The following is a 17,814-nucleotide window of genomic DNA, read 5'->3' as shown; positions in this document are numbered from 1 at the left end:
GCCTACAGAATTACAGCACAGGGATGTGGCTGTGCACATGATGAGGGTACTGGTCTCCAAAGCTCCGGTGGTCTTGCCTTTGTCACCTTGGGTCTAGCAGCTTATTCTGCTGGTTTTCTCTAAGGACATTTTACAGACACAGATTCCTGGCTTCTGATATGTCTGAGCCATAATCTAGTTTGCCGTTTTCTACAAAGGATATTTTAAGGTAAAAAGAAGTCTTTGGGGGCCAGATGGTGATGAGCAACTGCCCTCTCTGTGCAGCTTAATTATTGGGATATAGCCTCAGCTCTGCAGCTTCTCAGGGACTGTGTCTGGGTTGGCACAGAATACGCACATCTGAAAGTTGCTTCACATTTGGGAATAGCAACTTTGCACAAGAGCAACATGAAGTTTATTTGCTTTTGCAAAATGATGGCATATGCGTTTCAGGAGAGTTGATTTGACCAAGACCGGGTTAAGGTATGGTTGGGGACACTCCAGAGAAAGGTTCCTAGGACCAAAGCAGTCAATTAAATGTTTGTCTGTTAATGGGTGAAAAGCTGGGAGACGACTGGACAGGTTATTCAGAGACTTGTCCATCACCCTGCACCTTGAGCTTTTAGCAGTGGGAGGTCATCTTGGCCATTTTGGACGTGGGTACTGACCTCTCTTTATAACTGGTGGTTTCTCTTAAGTCACAAATCCAGTTACATCGTCCACATTTACGTCTTTGACATCCCATAGCTCTTGAAGAGAACAGTGAGCACAGAAAACCTGACCGACCCCCTTTCCCACCCTCTCTTCCCTTCCAGTTACGCTGTGTGACCGTGACGGCTCGTTCTTTATCATTGGCGGCTCAGAGCCTTTGTGTTACTGGTCTTTTGCTCCAGAAATGTTTAACTTGAATTGCTGTTTAGATGGCATTTCAGTGATGTGGTCCATTTTCATATGAGCTTTGCCCTTAGGTTCTTGGGTTCACACCACTCAGCTTTTTGTCAGCCACTGGGTTGGGGTTGAGGCCAAATCAGATGCGCCTGGTAGCTTACCTCTGTTCTCTGCTCTTTCTGAGCAGTGAGGAAATAGTTGGTGACTGACAGGACAGTGTTTGTAACTCTTGTGGTTACTGCTGTTCCAGTACAGGGTATTCTTGGTTCTCAGTGTTCAATTCTTCTTTCAAGGAGCAACCTACAAATTCTTGTGAGTCCTAATTCCTCCTTATCCACAAAACATTCAATGTTCCCATGGAGTGGCTTGATCTATATACACTGTGACAATGGACAGAAGGTAATTTTTTAAACTTTTTTTTGATCAACATTTCTCTTTTTTTGCAGTTTAAGTTTTGTAATCCTTACTGATAGCACTTAACATTTCAGAAATCGAATTGAGGTGTCCTTTCAGCCCAAATAGACTTAATTAAATAGAGTAGTTAGTGCAGAGTTTTTCCACTAGTGAGCTGAACAAGTGTCCTGGGTGGGCAGCAGTGGAGAGTGGGGCCTGGAAGCCATCATTAACTTGAAGATTTTGCTTTGGAAAAAAGAGGGGAGTTGGGAGAAAGGATAAAGTCGAAGAGCTACTTTGGGATCTGAATGGACTTTAAATTCACCAGTGTTTCATTTGTTTGGCATTACTTTTCTCTACCATAATTTAAAAATGGGAATTTTTTTTAAAAAAAAAACAACAGCTTCACTTGCATCTTATCCCTTTGTTTGGGTCATTTCAGAAAATTGTGAAGGTTCAAATTCGAGAAGACTTGACCCAAGAAGAACTTTTCACTTGTTTGACCTCCAGCCCATTTAGAATCCTTTCCCCAGAAACAGAGCCTTCAGTTAATCATCTGGTAAAACCAGTGACAAAACCACCTTCCACAAGAGTTGAGATAAGGAATAAGACTGTTACTTTTCCTACAACAGAACCTGGCGAGACTTCAGGTATTGTATCACAAGGTTACGTAATTCAGACTTCTGCTAGTACGTTGGATCTAACGCTCTTAGTTAACTGTAGTTTGTGATAGGTGCAGATTTCCCGCTACTTCAAGAGAAAATCAATTAGTCACTGGAAATCTTTTCAGTTATGAGCTGGATTTGCAGATGCTTAAAAATTGTACCGTGTTGAATTTAGGCCTTTAATAACTCTCTGTTCCAGGAGGCTTAGATTTTCTTATCAGAACCATCCCTCCCCGACTCTCACTAGGTCTTTGACCAGAGTTGCTACTAAGTTAGTGGCTGAAGAGGAGAGGAAGGTGGGTGGAGCCTGGCTCTGTCAGTTACTCTTCGACTACAGGCTCCAAACTTGCCCAGCCTCCCCAGCTGTGATTAACACCCACCACCCAGGGCCTGGGGATGGTGACGCGGTGTGTGAAGCACCTCTGAGCTTCCTTGGGCTGGAGTAGTGCTTTCTGTCCTGTGGGCACTCTCCCTGCGGCCTCGGGGTCTAGGATTGCACACGGACAACTTAGATAGGGTTTGGGGCCACCTCTTGCCTGGCCCCCCAGCTCCTCAACTCTCGCGGGCTGTCTTCCACTGCAGGTCAGTCTCCTGCCCTCAGGGTCCCTCCTGGATCTCATCGGCACCAGGATCTGTACCGTGTTTTCACTCAGTTTCAAGCCTGTCACTTCTGCCCATCACCCCCTCTGGCTCTTCCCAGCTCACTTACTCCAGGGGTCAGCAGTTGCCTGACCACATTCAGACCTCCAGGCCTTTCCCCTGCCCATCGCCCCACCCACAACGCACTTCTCCCCTATCCCTCCTCGACTTCTGTGCTCTGTCCCTGTAACCCCTCACAAACACTCGTGACTGCCTTGTGCCCCTCACCCTCTGCATTCCCGTCTGGCAGAATCCCAGCCCTGGTTAAACCTGACTGTCTCCCCGGCCCTGTCTCTGCCCCTGAGTGCCGCGCAACTTGGGCACAGGCTTCCCCAGCGGCCCTTGCAGCCCTCCTCCCTGCTTGCCCCCGCCCCCAGCAGCTGAGGCTTCTCTGCCGCAGCCCCTGCTGCCCCCTCCTCCCTGCTCCTGCTCTTTCCGGCTCTTGCCTTTGCCTCACACATGGTTGAAAATCTAGAGATCATCCCAGGTGACTCTTGCGCTGGGAACCTGGGCCCACCTGCTCCTGCCATCTCAGGCAGGGCTTCCTCGGGCCCTCCTACCCCCTTGTCAGCATTTCTTCCTCTTTGCCAAAGCGTCTCCGTCAGGACGCAGCATGCGTGCCGTCACTCATGGACAGGGTGCCCTCGGCCCCTCGCCTTGCTGCGGCTGCCCTCCTCCCTGGCCCCTTCCTGCCAGGGTTGTGCTCCCACCCTCGCTTCTGCTGCCACCAACCAGGCCCTGAACTTGCTCCCATCAAGGTCACTAGAAAGCTTGATTTTGCCAAATCCAGGGCATCTTTTGTGTGTCTGTGTCAGTTTGACCTTAGCACTGGCAGCCACTCCTTCCCCCTTGGAGCAGCTCTCGGGGCTCACCTTGCCTCAGGGCCCCTCCTGAGCCTGTGCTGCTCCCTCCTCCTCTTCCGGCTCCTAACGCCTGCATCCCGTTCCTTCTCTCTGCTCGCCCTGAGCCCCAGATGTGCACCCCACACATCCACGAAACCTGCTTCTCCAGCCTTTCCCATGTTAGCAGTGGCACCACTGCTTGTGCACTTGGTTGAGCCAAATCCCTACAGTTGATGTCTCTTCCCTTCTGTTCACCTGTCCCGTCCGTCAGCACGTCCTTTGCAGTCTGTCTTCAGAATAAACCCCACATCTGCCCGCTGACTTTCCTCCCTTGGCCATCACCAGGCCTGATGCATGCAGGTCACCCTGTGCGGCATCTCGGCCGAGGGCCGCAGTGACATGGGCCAGGCTCTGCCCGCACTCTGACCCCGTGCAGCCTCTTAACCTGTGCAGCACCAGGGGTTCATGCATGGTGAAGACCCTGCTGTAGTTCTTCAGTAGCTTTTTGCATTGCACTTCCATTAAATACAAGATAGGGCATCTGTCTGACAGGACTTCGTTAGAAAATAATGTTATTCCTGTTGGACTCCAAGGGATCTAAGTGTATTTTTTCCCTGTGATGAGGTCAACACAGTATTTTCCACAAATTATCCCACGAATCTGCTTGTTTATTTACCCCTCAAAGAGTTTGAGTTGTTAAATGTGTTCCTTTTAGGAAGTTACCTGGAACTTGAGAATCACGGTGACACAGAAGTGAGGTGGCACCTGTCATCCTTAGCCCCACCTTACGTCAAGGTCAGTAATAATTGCCTCAGATATACTCATTTTAATGTTTAACTTTATGCAGGATGTTTCAAAATCTGAATTATGAGCATATGTTGAGATTACTGGTTTTTGTTCCCCTGCTTCATTTACTTAATTATGTTTGTAAGTGGGGCTAACCTGCCCAGTTGTGTTCACAAGGTGGTTTTGAGAGTCAAGTTAGAGAATGTATGTGAAAATACGTGCTTGCTCTGTTTCATGCTCTCTCCTGCAACTCTGCTTTTTATCTGAAATAACTATTTTGAAAAATATATATAAGTTTTATACCAGGGCATTGTGTGTGTGCTTTTCTATCCTGAGTTCCAAGTGCTGCTGTGTGTTTTCACCTAGTGGGAGCGAGTGCAGAGACGGGATTGAACCTTCCTTGCCAGTGAATCTTAGCCTGTGTGCCCTGCAAGTGGTGTCCGCCACTGGGCAGCACCCGAGCCAAGTGTGTGGTCACGTGTGATGTGGCCGCTCTGCCCTTTTCTTGGTTTGACCATCGTGGTTATGAGCCATAATGTTAACAAGACATGTGTAAAAGATAGTGCTGGGGGCTTCCCTGGTGGTGCAGTGGTTGAGAGTCCGCCTGCCGATGCAGGGGACGCGGGTTCGTACCCCGGTCTGGGAGGATCCCACATGCTGCGGAGCGGCTGGACCCGTGAGCCATGGCCGCTGGATCTGCGCATCTGGAGGCTGTGCTCCGCAACGGGAGATGCCACAGCAGTGAGAGGCCCATGTACCGCAAAAAAAAAAAAGATAGTGCTGGGCCCACTGACAAAAAATGAAGCACATGCTTAGCAGGGTCTTCAGGGTCTTTGAGGAAATGGCAGTCCTCCGATGCGGGAGCAGCCTCCTCTCCTACAGAGCACTGCCGCCAGTGGTGGGATGAGGGTCTGCGTCAGGTGAGGCCTGGTGTGAGCCAAGCCCAGGGTGCTCCTGGCCCACCATGAAACAGGCTGGTTTGACCTCAATGACCGTGAAGGCAATGGTGTCAGTGGAATAGATCCACTTACTTTTTTGTTTTTTTATTTGATTGTTTAAACGGTGTCTTTGTAGGGAGTTGATGAAAGTGGAGATGTTTTTAGAGCTACCTATGCAGCATTCAGATGTTCTCCTATTTCTGGTGTACTGGAAAGCCATGGAGTCCAGAAGGTGAGTTCTGACACCTTTTCACAGCCGTCTGGTAAGAACACAGTGTTGGCTGGCCAGGAGTGCCTCATTGTTTCCACCCAGAAGAGTTCACTCCACCTGGACCAGTGCTGCTCACAGCCAGGCTGCTGCAGGAGCAGCTGCAGCACAGGTCAGCGCTCTGCTTCTTCAGCGGGACATCTTGTATGAAACAAAACACCGTGCTTGGTGGTGCGGTTGGTTTACATTCTGGTGTAAGCACTTCAAGTGGCCTCAGGTTGCCAGTGCTTAGAACACGCTTCTGGTAGCGTTGATCTAGACAGTGGTTTTGTTCACCAGCTGTAGTCAGAAAACTCTACCAGTGTTGCAGACCACTCAGTGTTCATGTGGGGTCAACAGTGTGTCTTCAGGGGCAAGTGTGACAGGTCCCTTTAGTACCACTGCCCTGGTAAGTTCTGTTTTGTTTGTAGCCCTGACCTGGCCCCTTCATGTATCTCGCAGGGATGCTAGTTGTTCACGTGGCCTCAGTAATACACTTTTCCTTTTTCATTCTGATAGCCAAAACTCATTTAAACTATAGCATTTACTTGATATGGGTCCAGTTCCTCAGAGATTCAAACTTGTAATAAGGTTTATTAGAACATAGTTGTGAGCTTGCAACTGACCATGAGAGAATTTTTGAGCAATGACAGAGTCACAAACTCTGTGTGCTTCACTGGGTCTGTGTAACAGGTTTCCAGAGGGTTTCTGACTTTCTTGTAAAGACACAGAGTTCTACCAGCGTAGTTTATTTCACTTCCCAGACCACAAGCAGCTGAGCAGGGAGCACACGTTGCTCAGCAGAAGTTCTGCATCTGAAAGGAAGGTGCAGAGAAGCCCCAGCAGGAAAGTCGTGAGCTGTGCATGGATCAGAAGACCTGATGGTATTAAAACAGCAGTGCTCCCTAAACTCATCTACAGGTCCCAATGAAAATCCCAGCTTGTTTTTAAGAGATTGACAGGCTGGTCCTAAAATTCATGTGGGTGTGCAAGGGACCCAGAATAACCAAAACAATCTTGGAAAAGGATAAAGTTGGAGGTTTCACACTTCCCATTTTCAAAACCTACAAAGCTACGGTAATCAAAACAGTGTGGTATTGACATAAAGATAGACCTATAAAATATGTGATGTAGATGTGAAAGTCCCAAAATAAATCCTCATATTTATGGTCAGCTGATTTTTCAATAAGGGACAATTCAACAGGGAAAGAATGTTTTTCAACAGTGGTGCTGGGACAGCTGGATATCCATGTGCAAAAGAATTAAATTCAACGCTTATCTCACACTATATATAAAAATTAACTTGAAGTGGACCATAGACCTACGTGTAAGAGCTAAAGCTGTAAAACTGCTAGAAGGTAACTGTTGATCTTCACCACTTTGGGTTAAGCATCGGTTTGTTAGATGTAACACCAATAAAGCTCAAGTAACAAAAGGAAAAATAGATGAATTATCAAAGTGTAAAACTTTGTGCATCAAAGGACACGATTAAGAGTGTGAAAAGAAAACCCAGAGTATGGGAGAAAACATTTACAAATCATGTATTTGACAAAGTACTTGTATCCAGAGTGCATCAAGTGTATCCAGAGTGCATCAAAGTACTTGTATCCAGAGTGCAACAACTCAATAATATAAAGACAAATACCCAGTTTAAAAAATGGGCAGAAACTCTGAATAGACATTTTTCCAAAGAAGATATACCAGTGGCAGTGAAGACATGAAAAGATGCTTAGAATCACTAGTCATTGGGGAAATGCAAATCAAAACCACAGTGAGATCACTTCATACTCACTAGGATGACTGTGATTTTAAAATAATAATAATAGTAATATCAAGTGTTGACAAGGATGTGGGGAAATTGGAACCCTCATACACTGCTGGTGGGAATGGAAAAGGGTGCAGCCACAGTGAAACCAGTTTGACAGTTCCTCAGTAAGTTAAAGGTAGAGTTACCATATGGTCCAACAATCACACTTCTGGATAAATACTCAAAAAAATTCAAAACCAGTGTTCAAACTTGTACACAAATGTTCATAGCAGCCTTGTTTACAATAGCTCAAAAAGGTAGAAATAACCCAAGTGTCTATCGACTGATAAGCAAAATGTGGTGTGTCCATACAATGAAATTTTATTTGTCAATAAAAGGAATGAAGTACTAATAACATGCTATCACGTGGATGAACATGCCAAGTGAAACCACAAAAGGCCAGATATTGTAAGGTTCAATTTATGGGAAATATCTAAAATGGTAAATCTGTAGAGGCAGAAAGTAGATTAGTGGTTGCTGGGGCTGGGAGTGAGGGTGGAGAATGGTGGGCAACTGCTCATGGCATGGGATTTCTTTTGGGATTGTTGTGAGTATTTTAAATTAGATTGTGGGCATGGTTGCACAGTTCTGGAGATACACTAAAAACCACTGACTACACCTAAAATGGGTGAATTATGTGGTATGTGAACAAAGCTGTAAAAAAAAAAAGAAAAATGAGGACTAGATTGTCTCCCAGGAATTTCTCCTCTTATAATAGTTGACATGGAAATGTAACCTCCGTGAGGTCTCTGGTTTTTGTTTTGTGCGTCACTGTGTATCCTGGACTGAAGTCGCTGCTCACCACATTGTCAGATCACATCTCTCAAATGCACTCTAGGTCTGGATACTTAATTTATGTGCACAGCACATCCCTCTGGGACCCTTTAGGGAAGTATTACCAAAGAGCACAATTGTGGTTGTATAGAGTACTGATCCAGAAGGAAAAAACAATTAGTTCGTTATGACTGAGACACCATAATTGTGTGAAACGTTGGTCAGTGTGAGATGAGACTAAATGAGCCTAAGGCATGTTAGGGCTTGTTGTAGAACATGCAGTAGTAGTGGGTTTTCCCTCCTCTGTTTTTTATTCATTGGTGTTAGAGGAAGTGTAAGTGGGGTTTGTAGGAAGTGTGGTGCTGTGGTTCCAGTGGCTCCAGATGGTTGTGTGCTTGCACCATTCAGGGCATGGTTGTATCCATCCTTTCTGAATCCTCCCATTGCCCTGTCATCCATGTCCCCCACCCCGGTAGCTCCTGCCTCTGTGCTCCCAGCCTGCAGGCCCAGTTGTTTCTTAGATTCCGTGTCCACAGAAATTAGGTCAATGAAGCATTTTAATGTTAAGTCCAGACTCAAAGATACTGATTTATTGTTACCCTAACTAGGAATCAGTATTTTTAACACTAAACATTTAATTAAAAAGCTCTTAACGCTGGTAAAATTTATAAAGTACTGTTTTAAAATACTTCAACTTCCTCATTGTTGACCTTTGACATGCTGCACACAAAGATTTCGTGTGTTTGACTTGGAGCTGTGTGGTCGGGGTGATGTTCTGAAGTGAGTTAGGGTAAGAGCTGCTCTGGTGGGCACAGCATCCTGGCTCCTCTGCCTCTGCTCCCACACCCACCCCTTCCTTCCTGTGGACCCTCTCGTCCCCTGCAGTCAGTGAGGTGTGAGGCCTTAGTCCTTCACCACTTGGCCAGCAGTGGGTCCCATAAGCATTTCCATGGAAGTCTGCATTGTATTTTGGGGGGTGTCAGACCTTCCTCATTTAGGTCTTGTACTCTAGAATTTTTTAATAACTTTTTTTTAAGAGTTTGCATTATTTTAACATTTTATTTCTATTTTTTGAAATATTGTACAATAGCATATGTTACAGGTGTACAATATAATGATTCACAATTTTTAAAGGTTATACTCCATTTGTTATTGTGCAATATTGGCTATATTCCCCATGTTGTACAATATATCCTTGTAGCTTATTTATACCTAAAGAGTTAGTACCTCTTAATCCACTACCCCTATGTTGCCCCTCCCTGCTTCCTTTTCCCCACTGGTAACCACTAGTTTGTTGCCTACATCTGTGAGTCTGCTTATTTTTTATTTGTTGCATTTTTTAGATTCCATAGATAAGTGATATCATACAGTATTTGTCTTTCTTTGTCTGACTTTTTTCACTTAGTACAATGCTTTCCAAATCCATGTTGCTACAAATGGCATGATTTTATTCTTTTTCATGGATGAGTAATATTCCATTGTGTGTATATGTATGTGTGTGTATATATATACATATATATACACACATATATATATATACACATATACACACACATGTATATTACTACATCTTCTCTATCCATTCGTCTATTGATGGACACTTACGTTCCTTCCATGTCTTGGCAATTGTAAGTAGTGCTTCTGTGAACATTGGGGTGCATGTATCTTTTCAAATTAGTGTTTTTAGTTTTTAATTTTTTGGGTAAATACTCAGGAGTGGAATCACTGCATCATATGGCAGTTCTATTTTTAGTTTTTTGAGAAACCTCCATACTTTTCTCCATAGTGGCTGCACTAGTTTACATTTCCACCAACAGTGTACTAGGGTTTCCTTTTCTCTACATTCTCGCCAATATTTGTTATTTGTGTTCTTTTTTTGATGATAGCCATTCTAACAGGTGTGAGGTGATATCTCATTGTGGTTTTGATTTGCATTTCCCTGGTGATTAGTGATGTTGAGCATCTTTTCATGTGCCTGTTGGCCATCTGCATTTCCTCTTTGAATAAATGTCTATTCAGTTCTTCTGCCCATTTTTTAATCAGTTGTTTGATTTTTTTGATGTTGAGTTGTGTGAGGTTTTTATATATGTTGGATATTAACTCCTTACTGGTCATATCATTTGCAAATATTTTCTCCCTTTAGTAGGTTGTCTTTTCATTTTGTTGATGGTTTCCTTTGCTGTGCAAAAGCTTTTAAGTTTAATTAGGTCCTATTTGTTTATTTTTGCTTTTATTTCCTTTACCTTAGGAGACAGATCCAAAAAAAGTACTGCTATGATTAATGTCAAAGAGTGTTCTGCCTTTGTTTTCCTGTAGCAGTTTTATGGTTTCTGGTCTTTAATCCATCTTGAGTTTATTTTTGTATATGGTGTTAAAGAATGTTCCAATTTCATTCTCTTACATGTAGCTGTCCAGTTTTCCCAGAACCACTTACTGAGGAGACTGTCCTTTCTCCATTTTATACTCTTACCTCCTTTGTTGTAGATAATTGACCATAGATGGGTGGTTTTATTTCTGAGCTTTTTGTCCTGTTCCATAGATCTATGTGTCTGTTTTGGAGCCAGTACCATGCTGTTTTTGAGTACTGTAGCTTTGTGGTATAGTGAATTCTACCAAACATTTAGAGAAGAGTTAACACCTCTCCCTCTCAAACTATTCCAAAAAATTGCAGAGGAAAGAACACTTTGTAATTCATTCTATGAGGCCATCATCACCCTGTTATCAAAACCAGGCAAAGATATCACACAAAGAAGAAAATTACAGACTAATATCACTGGTGAACATGGATGCAAAAATCCTCAAGAAAGTACTAGCAAACTGAATCCAACAATACATTAAAAGGATCATACACCATGATCAAGTGGGATTTATCCCAGGGATGCAAGGATTTTTCAATATCTGTAAATCAGTCAGTGTGATACACCACATCAACACATTGAAGAATAAAAACCATATGATCAGGGACTTCCCTGGCAGCGCAGTGGTTAAGAATCCGCCTGCCATTGCAGGGGACACGGGTTTGATCCCGGGTCTGGGAAGATCCCACATGCCGTGGAGCAACTAACTAAGCCTGTGCGCCACAACTACTGAAGCCCACGTGCCTAGAGCCTGTGCTCCGCAACAAGAGAAGCAACCGCAATGAGAAGCCCGTGCACCACAACAAAGAGTAGCCCCTGCTCGCCGCAACTAGAGAAAGCCTGCGCACAGCAACGAAGACCCAAAGCAGCCAAAATAATTAATTGATCAATCAATTAATTAAAAACAAAAAATATATATGATCATCTCAATAGATGTAGAAAAAGCTTTTGATAAAATTCAACATCCGTTTATGATTTAAAACTCTTCAGAAAGTGGGAACATACCTCAACATTATAAATGCCGTATTTGACAAACCCACAGGTAACATCATACTCAACGGTGGAAAGTTGAAAGCATTCCCTCTTAGGTCAGAAACAAGACAAGAATGTCCACTCTCGCTACTATTATTCAACATAGTTTTGGAAGTCCTAGCCACGGTAATCAGAGAAGAAAGATAAAATGGATCCAAATTGGAAAAGAAGTAAAACTCACTGTTTGCATATGATACGATACTATGCTTAGAAAATCCTGAAGATTTTCTATACCAGAAAACTAGAACTTATTAATGAATTTGCTAAAGTTGCAGGATACAAAATTAACATACAGAAATCTGTTACATTTCTGTACAGTAACAACAAACTATCAGAAAGGGAAAAGGAAACAATCCCATTTACCATTGCATCACGAAGAATAAAATACTTAGGAATAAACCTACCTAAGGAGGCAAAAGACCTGTACTCAGAAAACTGTAAGACACTGATGAAAGAAATTAAAGATGACAACAGATGTACTGTGTTCTTGGATTGGAAGAATTAATATTATTAAAATGACCATACTACCCAAGGCAATCTATAGATTCAGTGCAATCCCTATCAAAATAACAATGGCATTTTTCACAGAACTAGTACAAAAAATTTTTAAATTTGATTGGAAACACAAAAGACCCCAGATAGCCAAAGCAGTCTTGAGAAAGAAAGATGGAGCTGGAGCAGTCAGGCTTCCTGACTTTAGACTGTACTACAGAGCTACAGTAATTAATAACTTTTTTTTAATTAAAAAATTTACATTTTGAGGAATATGTTACTTAAAGCCTTAAAGAAAAGTATACTTGGATCTGATTAGTGGCAGAATTAGCCAAAGCAAAGACATTTTTCCCTTCAATTTTTTCATACCACACTTTGAATTGGTAATCTAACTGCATGTGTGTAAGGTTCCGTGTCTGAATTTCTCTCCTGGATGTGTTGTTTGTAGGTCTCCATCACGTTTTTGCCCAGAGATAGAGGGGACTATGCCCAGTTTTGGGACGTTGAGTGTCACCCTCTTAAAGAGCCTCACCTGAAGCACACCTTGAGATTCCAGCTCTCTGGACACGTGAGTGTTACACTGAATTTAAGTAAATTATTGGGTGTGTTTTTTTAAAGACACCAAGGGAAACTGACATGAAAAACTGGCCTGTTGTTTTTGGTATTATTGTTATCCCATTAATTCTGTTATAGATTCTTATCATCTTAGTTTTCTTACGTGTCTTTATTGATTGGCTCTATGAAATTTGTTTGCCTTAATTAGGTAAGATTGTGTGTTTGTGTGTGTGTGTGAGAAAGAGAGAGAGAAAGAAACAGTGCAAGATAAAGCATTTTGTGATTAAAGGAATTTAGAAATCTTAAATCTCCTTTTTAAAAATTAGGAAGGAAGTAGTAGAATTCAAATAGGTAAGTGTCCACATGTTTATTTCTCCTCCTCCACCCTGTGATTTTTTTATACAGAGTGTCAAAGCAGAACGTGAGCTTGAAAATTCACGCATTTCCACAAATAGCCTCATTAAAATAGATAATTTACTTAAGCCCCGAAGACAACCTGTATCAGAGGCGTCTGCTCTCATACCTGGGTATGTTGTTTCTGTCATTCTCATGAATTTTTCCCAGGGCTTTATTGAGGTATAATTACATTCGGTAAAATGCCCAGTGGCTTACCTGTGATTGACGTACGTCACCCCCACTGCAGCCAGGTAGAGACCGTTTCTCTCTCCTGGAGCGTCCTCACATGCATGCCTCTCTGCAGCCACCCACACCCTCACCCAGGATTTGTTCTGTTCCTGTGTGTTGCCATAGTTTTGTGGAATTTCATGCACATGTGCACTCAAGTTGTGTCTGGCTTTCACTTAACGTAGTGATTTCGGGATCATCCGTGTTGGTGAGTGTACCTATGGTTTGTTCCTTTTGTTGTTGAGTTCTCGTGCCCCATCATAGGAGCACATCACGATTGTTTCATTTTCCTTTTAGCATTTGGTGGCTTCTGACTTGGAGCCCTTGTGAATGAAGGTGCAGTGAATATTATTATATGTGTATTTCTGTGGACATATTTTTTCATTTCTTTTGGGTAAAAATATCTAAGAGTAGAATTGCTGGGTCATACGGTAGAAATTTATTTAACCTTAAACTGCCAAAGAATGTTCCCAAAGTAGCTGTTCCAATTTACATTCCAAAACACAGTGTATGAAAGTAGATTCTTAAAAACTTCGAAAAATGTATGTTATACCAGCAGCTTACAAAGCTTTAATGATAGTATATAAATGTTTTACCTAATGAAAAAAAAAATTTTTTTTTCAGGGATATGTTTCTTTTTTTTAACTTTTTTTAAATTGAAGTATAGTTGATTTACAGTGTTGTATTAATTCCTGCTGCACAGCAAAGCAATTCAGTTATACATATATATACATTCTTTTTTTAATATTCTTCTCCATTATGGTTTATTACAGGATATTGAATATAGTTCCCTGTGCTATACAGTAGGACCTTGTTGTTTATCCATTCTCTCTATAAAAGCTTACATCTGCTAACCCCAACCTCCCACTCCATCTTCCCCCACCCCCCTCCCTCTTGGCAACCTCCAGTCTGTTCTCTATGTCCATGAGTCTGTTTCTGTTTCTTAGATATGATCATGTGTGTCGTATTTTAGATTCCACATATAGGTGATATCATATGGTATTTGCTTTTTCTTTCTGACTTACATGAAAATGTTTCTTATAATCTTTAGTTAACTAACATTTAGGTCTAACTTAGTTGTGGAGGAAGGTGCTTGTAAGGAAAATATGTTAAGTTCCTCTCAGGGAGGAGGAAGCGCTGCTGCTGTCTCAGCTGCTTCCCCGCACCCCTGGACACTTCCTGCCACCAGCAGTTTGTCTTAACACACATTAGTCAGTCGCCTTTACAGAGCTACTTTAACTGAGTTGCGGGAGAAAACAAAGCCACACTTCATAATGTAATATATACAAATAGTTTAAGTTACTATGGATTTTAAATAGTTAACCTTCAGACCTATCTCCATAGCAGGCAGCGTGACCTCACCCACCGTGGAGTTTATGCCCCAGAAGATGTGTATCGGTTTCTGCCAACGAGAGTTGGGGAGTCAAGGACGTTGAAAGTCAATTTGCGAAATAATTCTTTTATTACACACTTGGTAAGTTGGAAATCTTGCTGTGGGTTTTGGAGAAGTAAGTGTATTCTACTATTTGATAAACATTTTCCTGATAATTAGAAGCTTGTTTTATAGATTAAGTTATAATAGTTAAGTTTTAAAATGCCTTAATACTGTTATTTGAAAAGAAACTCAAGGGAATTTCATGATCCTTTACCTGAAAATTGAAAATTATTTAGTATTTGTTTTCATATTTTTATTTTTTAATTTTTCCTCTTGTTTTCTTCTGTACTATCACACCAACATATTTCTGGATAACATTTACTCCAGTTAGAACTAGAATAAACTCATTAAACTTCCCCTAAGTGTTTTCATGAGCATTTATCGTTTTACCTCATTTTGTGGCTATACGGTATGTTGATTTAAGTATGCACAAATATCTAACTTGTATAACTTCATAAAATGTTTCATATTAAATTCCAGCTCAAGTTTTTAAGTCCCAGAGAACCTTTCTACGTCAAACATTCAAAATATTCTTTGAGGTGAGTTTATCATAAATCAAAATGTTCTCATCCTAGTGCAGGTCTTTGTGTTCAGGAGCCTGAGATTGCTCTTGGGGGTTAGGACTGTGAGGTCTCTCTCTGTTGCAACCCCTCATCCTCCTCACCAACACCACTGAGCACCAAGCACGTGGTGAAGGAGACAAGGAACCTGCTAGGGAAACAGTCCGTGACCTATGGGTACGTGTGGCGAGTAGCAACTCAAACTTGCGCAGTGTTTGGACTTAGTGCGTGACTCCTGTTTCCCAGTATTTTGACAGCCATATACTTACATAGAACCTTAATTATCTTGTGATTAACTTTAGAGTGATTTCTGTGTCACATGTTATTTTCACTACACTGAGAATCAGGGATTTAAATTTTAACTAATTAGGACAAAAACCTTCCCAGATTAATTGGGAAAATTTTATTATCCTATTTTCCAGTTGTCAGTCTTCAAATAACCCTGTATTGTTCTTAAATCAGGGCTACATTTTCTTGTCATCCTTGCTTATTTTCTTTTTTTTAAAATGTGTTTGTTTTTATTTATTTTTAAGGTGTATGTATGTATATATATTCTTTCAGTTTTATTGACATAATTGGCATACAGCACTGTGTAAGTTTGAGGTATACTGCATAATGATTTGACTTACATACATGATGAAATGATTATCACAATAAGTTTTGTGAACACCATCATCTCATATAGATACAAAATTAAAGACATAGAAAAAATTTTTTTTCCTGCGATGTGAACTGTTAGGATTTATTCTCTTAACAACTTTCATATATAATGTACAACATGTTCAGTATATTTATCGTGTTGTACATCACATCCCTGGTAGGTACTTAACCTTACAACTGGAAGTTTGTACTTTTTGACTGTCTCATCATCCAGTTCTCCCTCCCCCAACCCCCTGCCTCTGGTAACCACAAATCTGATCTTTTCTATGCATTTGTTTTTGAAGTATAATTGACCTACAACACTGTTAATTCCTGTATTTCTGTATGTTTTTATTTCTATACGTTTGAAACTGATCACCACACTAAATCTAGGATGATACATTACCACACAAAGATATTACATAGTTATTGACTATATTCCCCATGCTGTACATTTCATACGTGTGATTCATTTATTTTGGAACTGTGGACGTTTGTATCTCTTAATCTCCCTCACCTATTTCTTTCTTCCTCCTATCCCCATCCCCTCTGGCAACCACCTGTTTTGTCTTTGTATCTATGACTCTATTTCTGTTTTGTTATGTTTGTTCATTTGTTTTGTTTTTTAGATTCCACATGGAAGTGAAATCATACAGTATTTGTCTCTCTCTGACTTATTTCACTTAGCATAATATCCTCCAGGTCCATTCATGTTATTGCAAATGGCAAGATTTCACTCTTCTTTATGGCTGAGTAGTATTCCACTGTGTATCTACACCACATCTTTATCCGTTCATCTGTTGATGGGCACTTGGGTTGCTTCCATATAATACCTTTTTCCATCCTCTCACTGTCAGTCTATGAGTGTCTTTGGATCTTAAGTGACTTTTGTAGCAGCATATATACGGGCCTTGTTTTTGTATCCATTCAGCTGCTCTTTTGACTGGAGCATTGAATCCATTTACATGTAAAGTAATTATTGATAGGTATGTACTTACTGCCATTTTGTTAATTGTTTTAGGGTCTTGCTAATTTTCTTTTTCCATATGATGTACATAAAGGCTGAAATCTCAAACTGAGTTGTCACTGTTATTTAGAATTTTAACAGTAGAGTTCTGTTGCACTTAATACTGAAAAATAATTTTATTTTCATCTTTGAATCTTTAATTAAACAATTTAGTTATTATAAGATCTTTCATTTTAGCATCAAGAGGCTGTCCCAGAAACATGTTATATTTTGTGAAAACTTGGCCCACTTGCAGGCATTCAAGGACTGTCTCTGAGTTACTAGCCCAGGAGCACTGACTCAGAAGCTTACACTTACCTCCAGATACTGGAAGATGAGTCGTGGGGACCGTTCTCTCCACCTCTCGTCCTTTCTTCCCCTTCTCGTCCCCCCTCCCCCATCCCATGTGCTATGAAACCTGCCTCTCAGGAGCCCAACCTAAAGGCACGAGTTGTGCAGAGTCAGCAATGAATATACCTAGAAAGCTACCATGGACTTAACTTCTCTGAGCCTCAGTTTCCTAATTTGTGAAATGGAGATGAAAAGCCACTGGCAGCCTGGACTCGTTACAGGAGTATGTGAGAGGTGGTCCTGGGGAGCCCCAGCAGGACCCACAATGTCGGTAGAGCATCACGGTTTCTGTCGGTGCTTTCCCAGCCAGTCCCTTCAGTGAGAACATAGATGAGGGGGGCCTGGGTTTACAGCACTCCTAAGGCTGAGCTTTCCCGCTTTTCTGCCCTGAGCTCTTGTCTGTGGGTCCCTCCCATGACGGTCTGAGACTGGCGACATTCCACAGTCAGTAGAGTAGGTTGGCTCTGCTGAACTGAGGCAGAGCTGCAGAAACAATTCACCTATTTAAAAATAGGTTGTTTAAATTCCCAATTGTGACACTTTTTAGTAACAGAGTACAAATTGATACTGAGTAAGTGATCTGTCCTGAACACCGTTATTATCTGAATTTGAACTTTATCATAACGGCCTTATTAACTCTGCTTCCCGTTTACTCTGTGTCTCGTTCACATCCCTGAGCTTGGTCAGCGTTTTGCAGGTGTGTGTCTTTAAACGTGAAGCAGAGGGGGTGGAATACTTATGTGTAGACCAGTGTATACCTGTCACAGCTTACTGGATGGGCTTCAGATTTTTGTTTCAAGGAGCT

At 41.8% G+C, this 17,814-nt stretch overlaps 1 protein-coding gene across 1 annotated transcript in view; it reads left to right on the top strand.

Annotated features, from left to right (window-relative positions):
* Positions 1-17,814, top strand: part of LOC132436114 (centrosomal protein of 192 kDa) — a 119,213-nt gene that overhangs the window by 97,145 nt on the left and 4,254 nt on the right. Inside the window, exons 43-50 of the mRNA XM_069541344.1 lie at positions 1,161-1,266; positions 1,703-1,910; positions 4,122-4,201; positions 5,267-5,362; positions 12,288-12,407; positions 12,800-12,921; positions 14,363-14,492; positions 14,934-14,992. Coding sequence (XP_069397445.1) covers positions 1,161-1,266; positions 1,703-1,910; positions 4,122-4,201; positions 5,267-5,362; positions 12,288-12,407; positions 12,800-12,921; positions 14,363-14,492; positions 14,934-14,992 — 921 coding nt within the window. The remainder of the gene's footprint in view (positions 1-1,160; positions 1,267-1,702; positions 1,911-4,121; positions 4,202-5,266; positions 5,363-12,287; positions 12,408-12,799; positions 12,922-14,362; positions 14,493-14,933; positions 14,993-17,814) is intronic.

This window comes from Delphinus delphis, chromosome 13 (assembly GCF_949987515.2).
Source record: "Delphinus delphis chromosome 13, mDelDel1.2, whole genome shotgun sequence".
NCBI classification, from domain to species: Eukaryota; Metazoa; Chordata; class Mammalia; order Artiodactyla; family Delphinidae; genus Delphinus; species Delphinus delphis.
The sequence above is the reverse complement of the archived record's forward strand: the minus strand, read 5'-3'. Positions and strand labels throughout refer to the sequence as shown.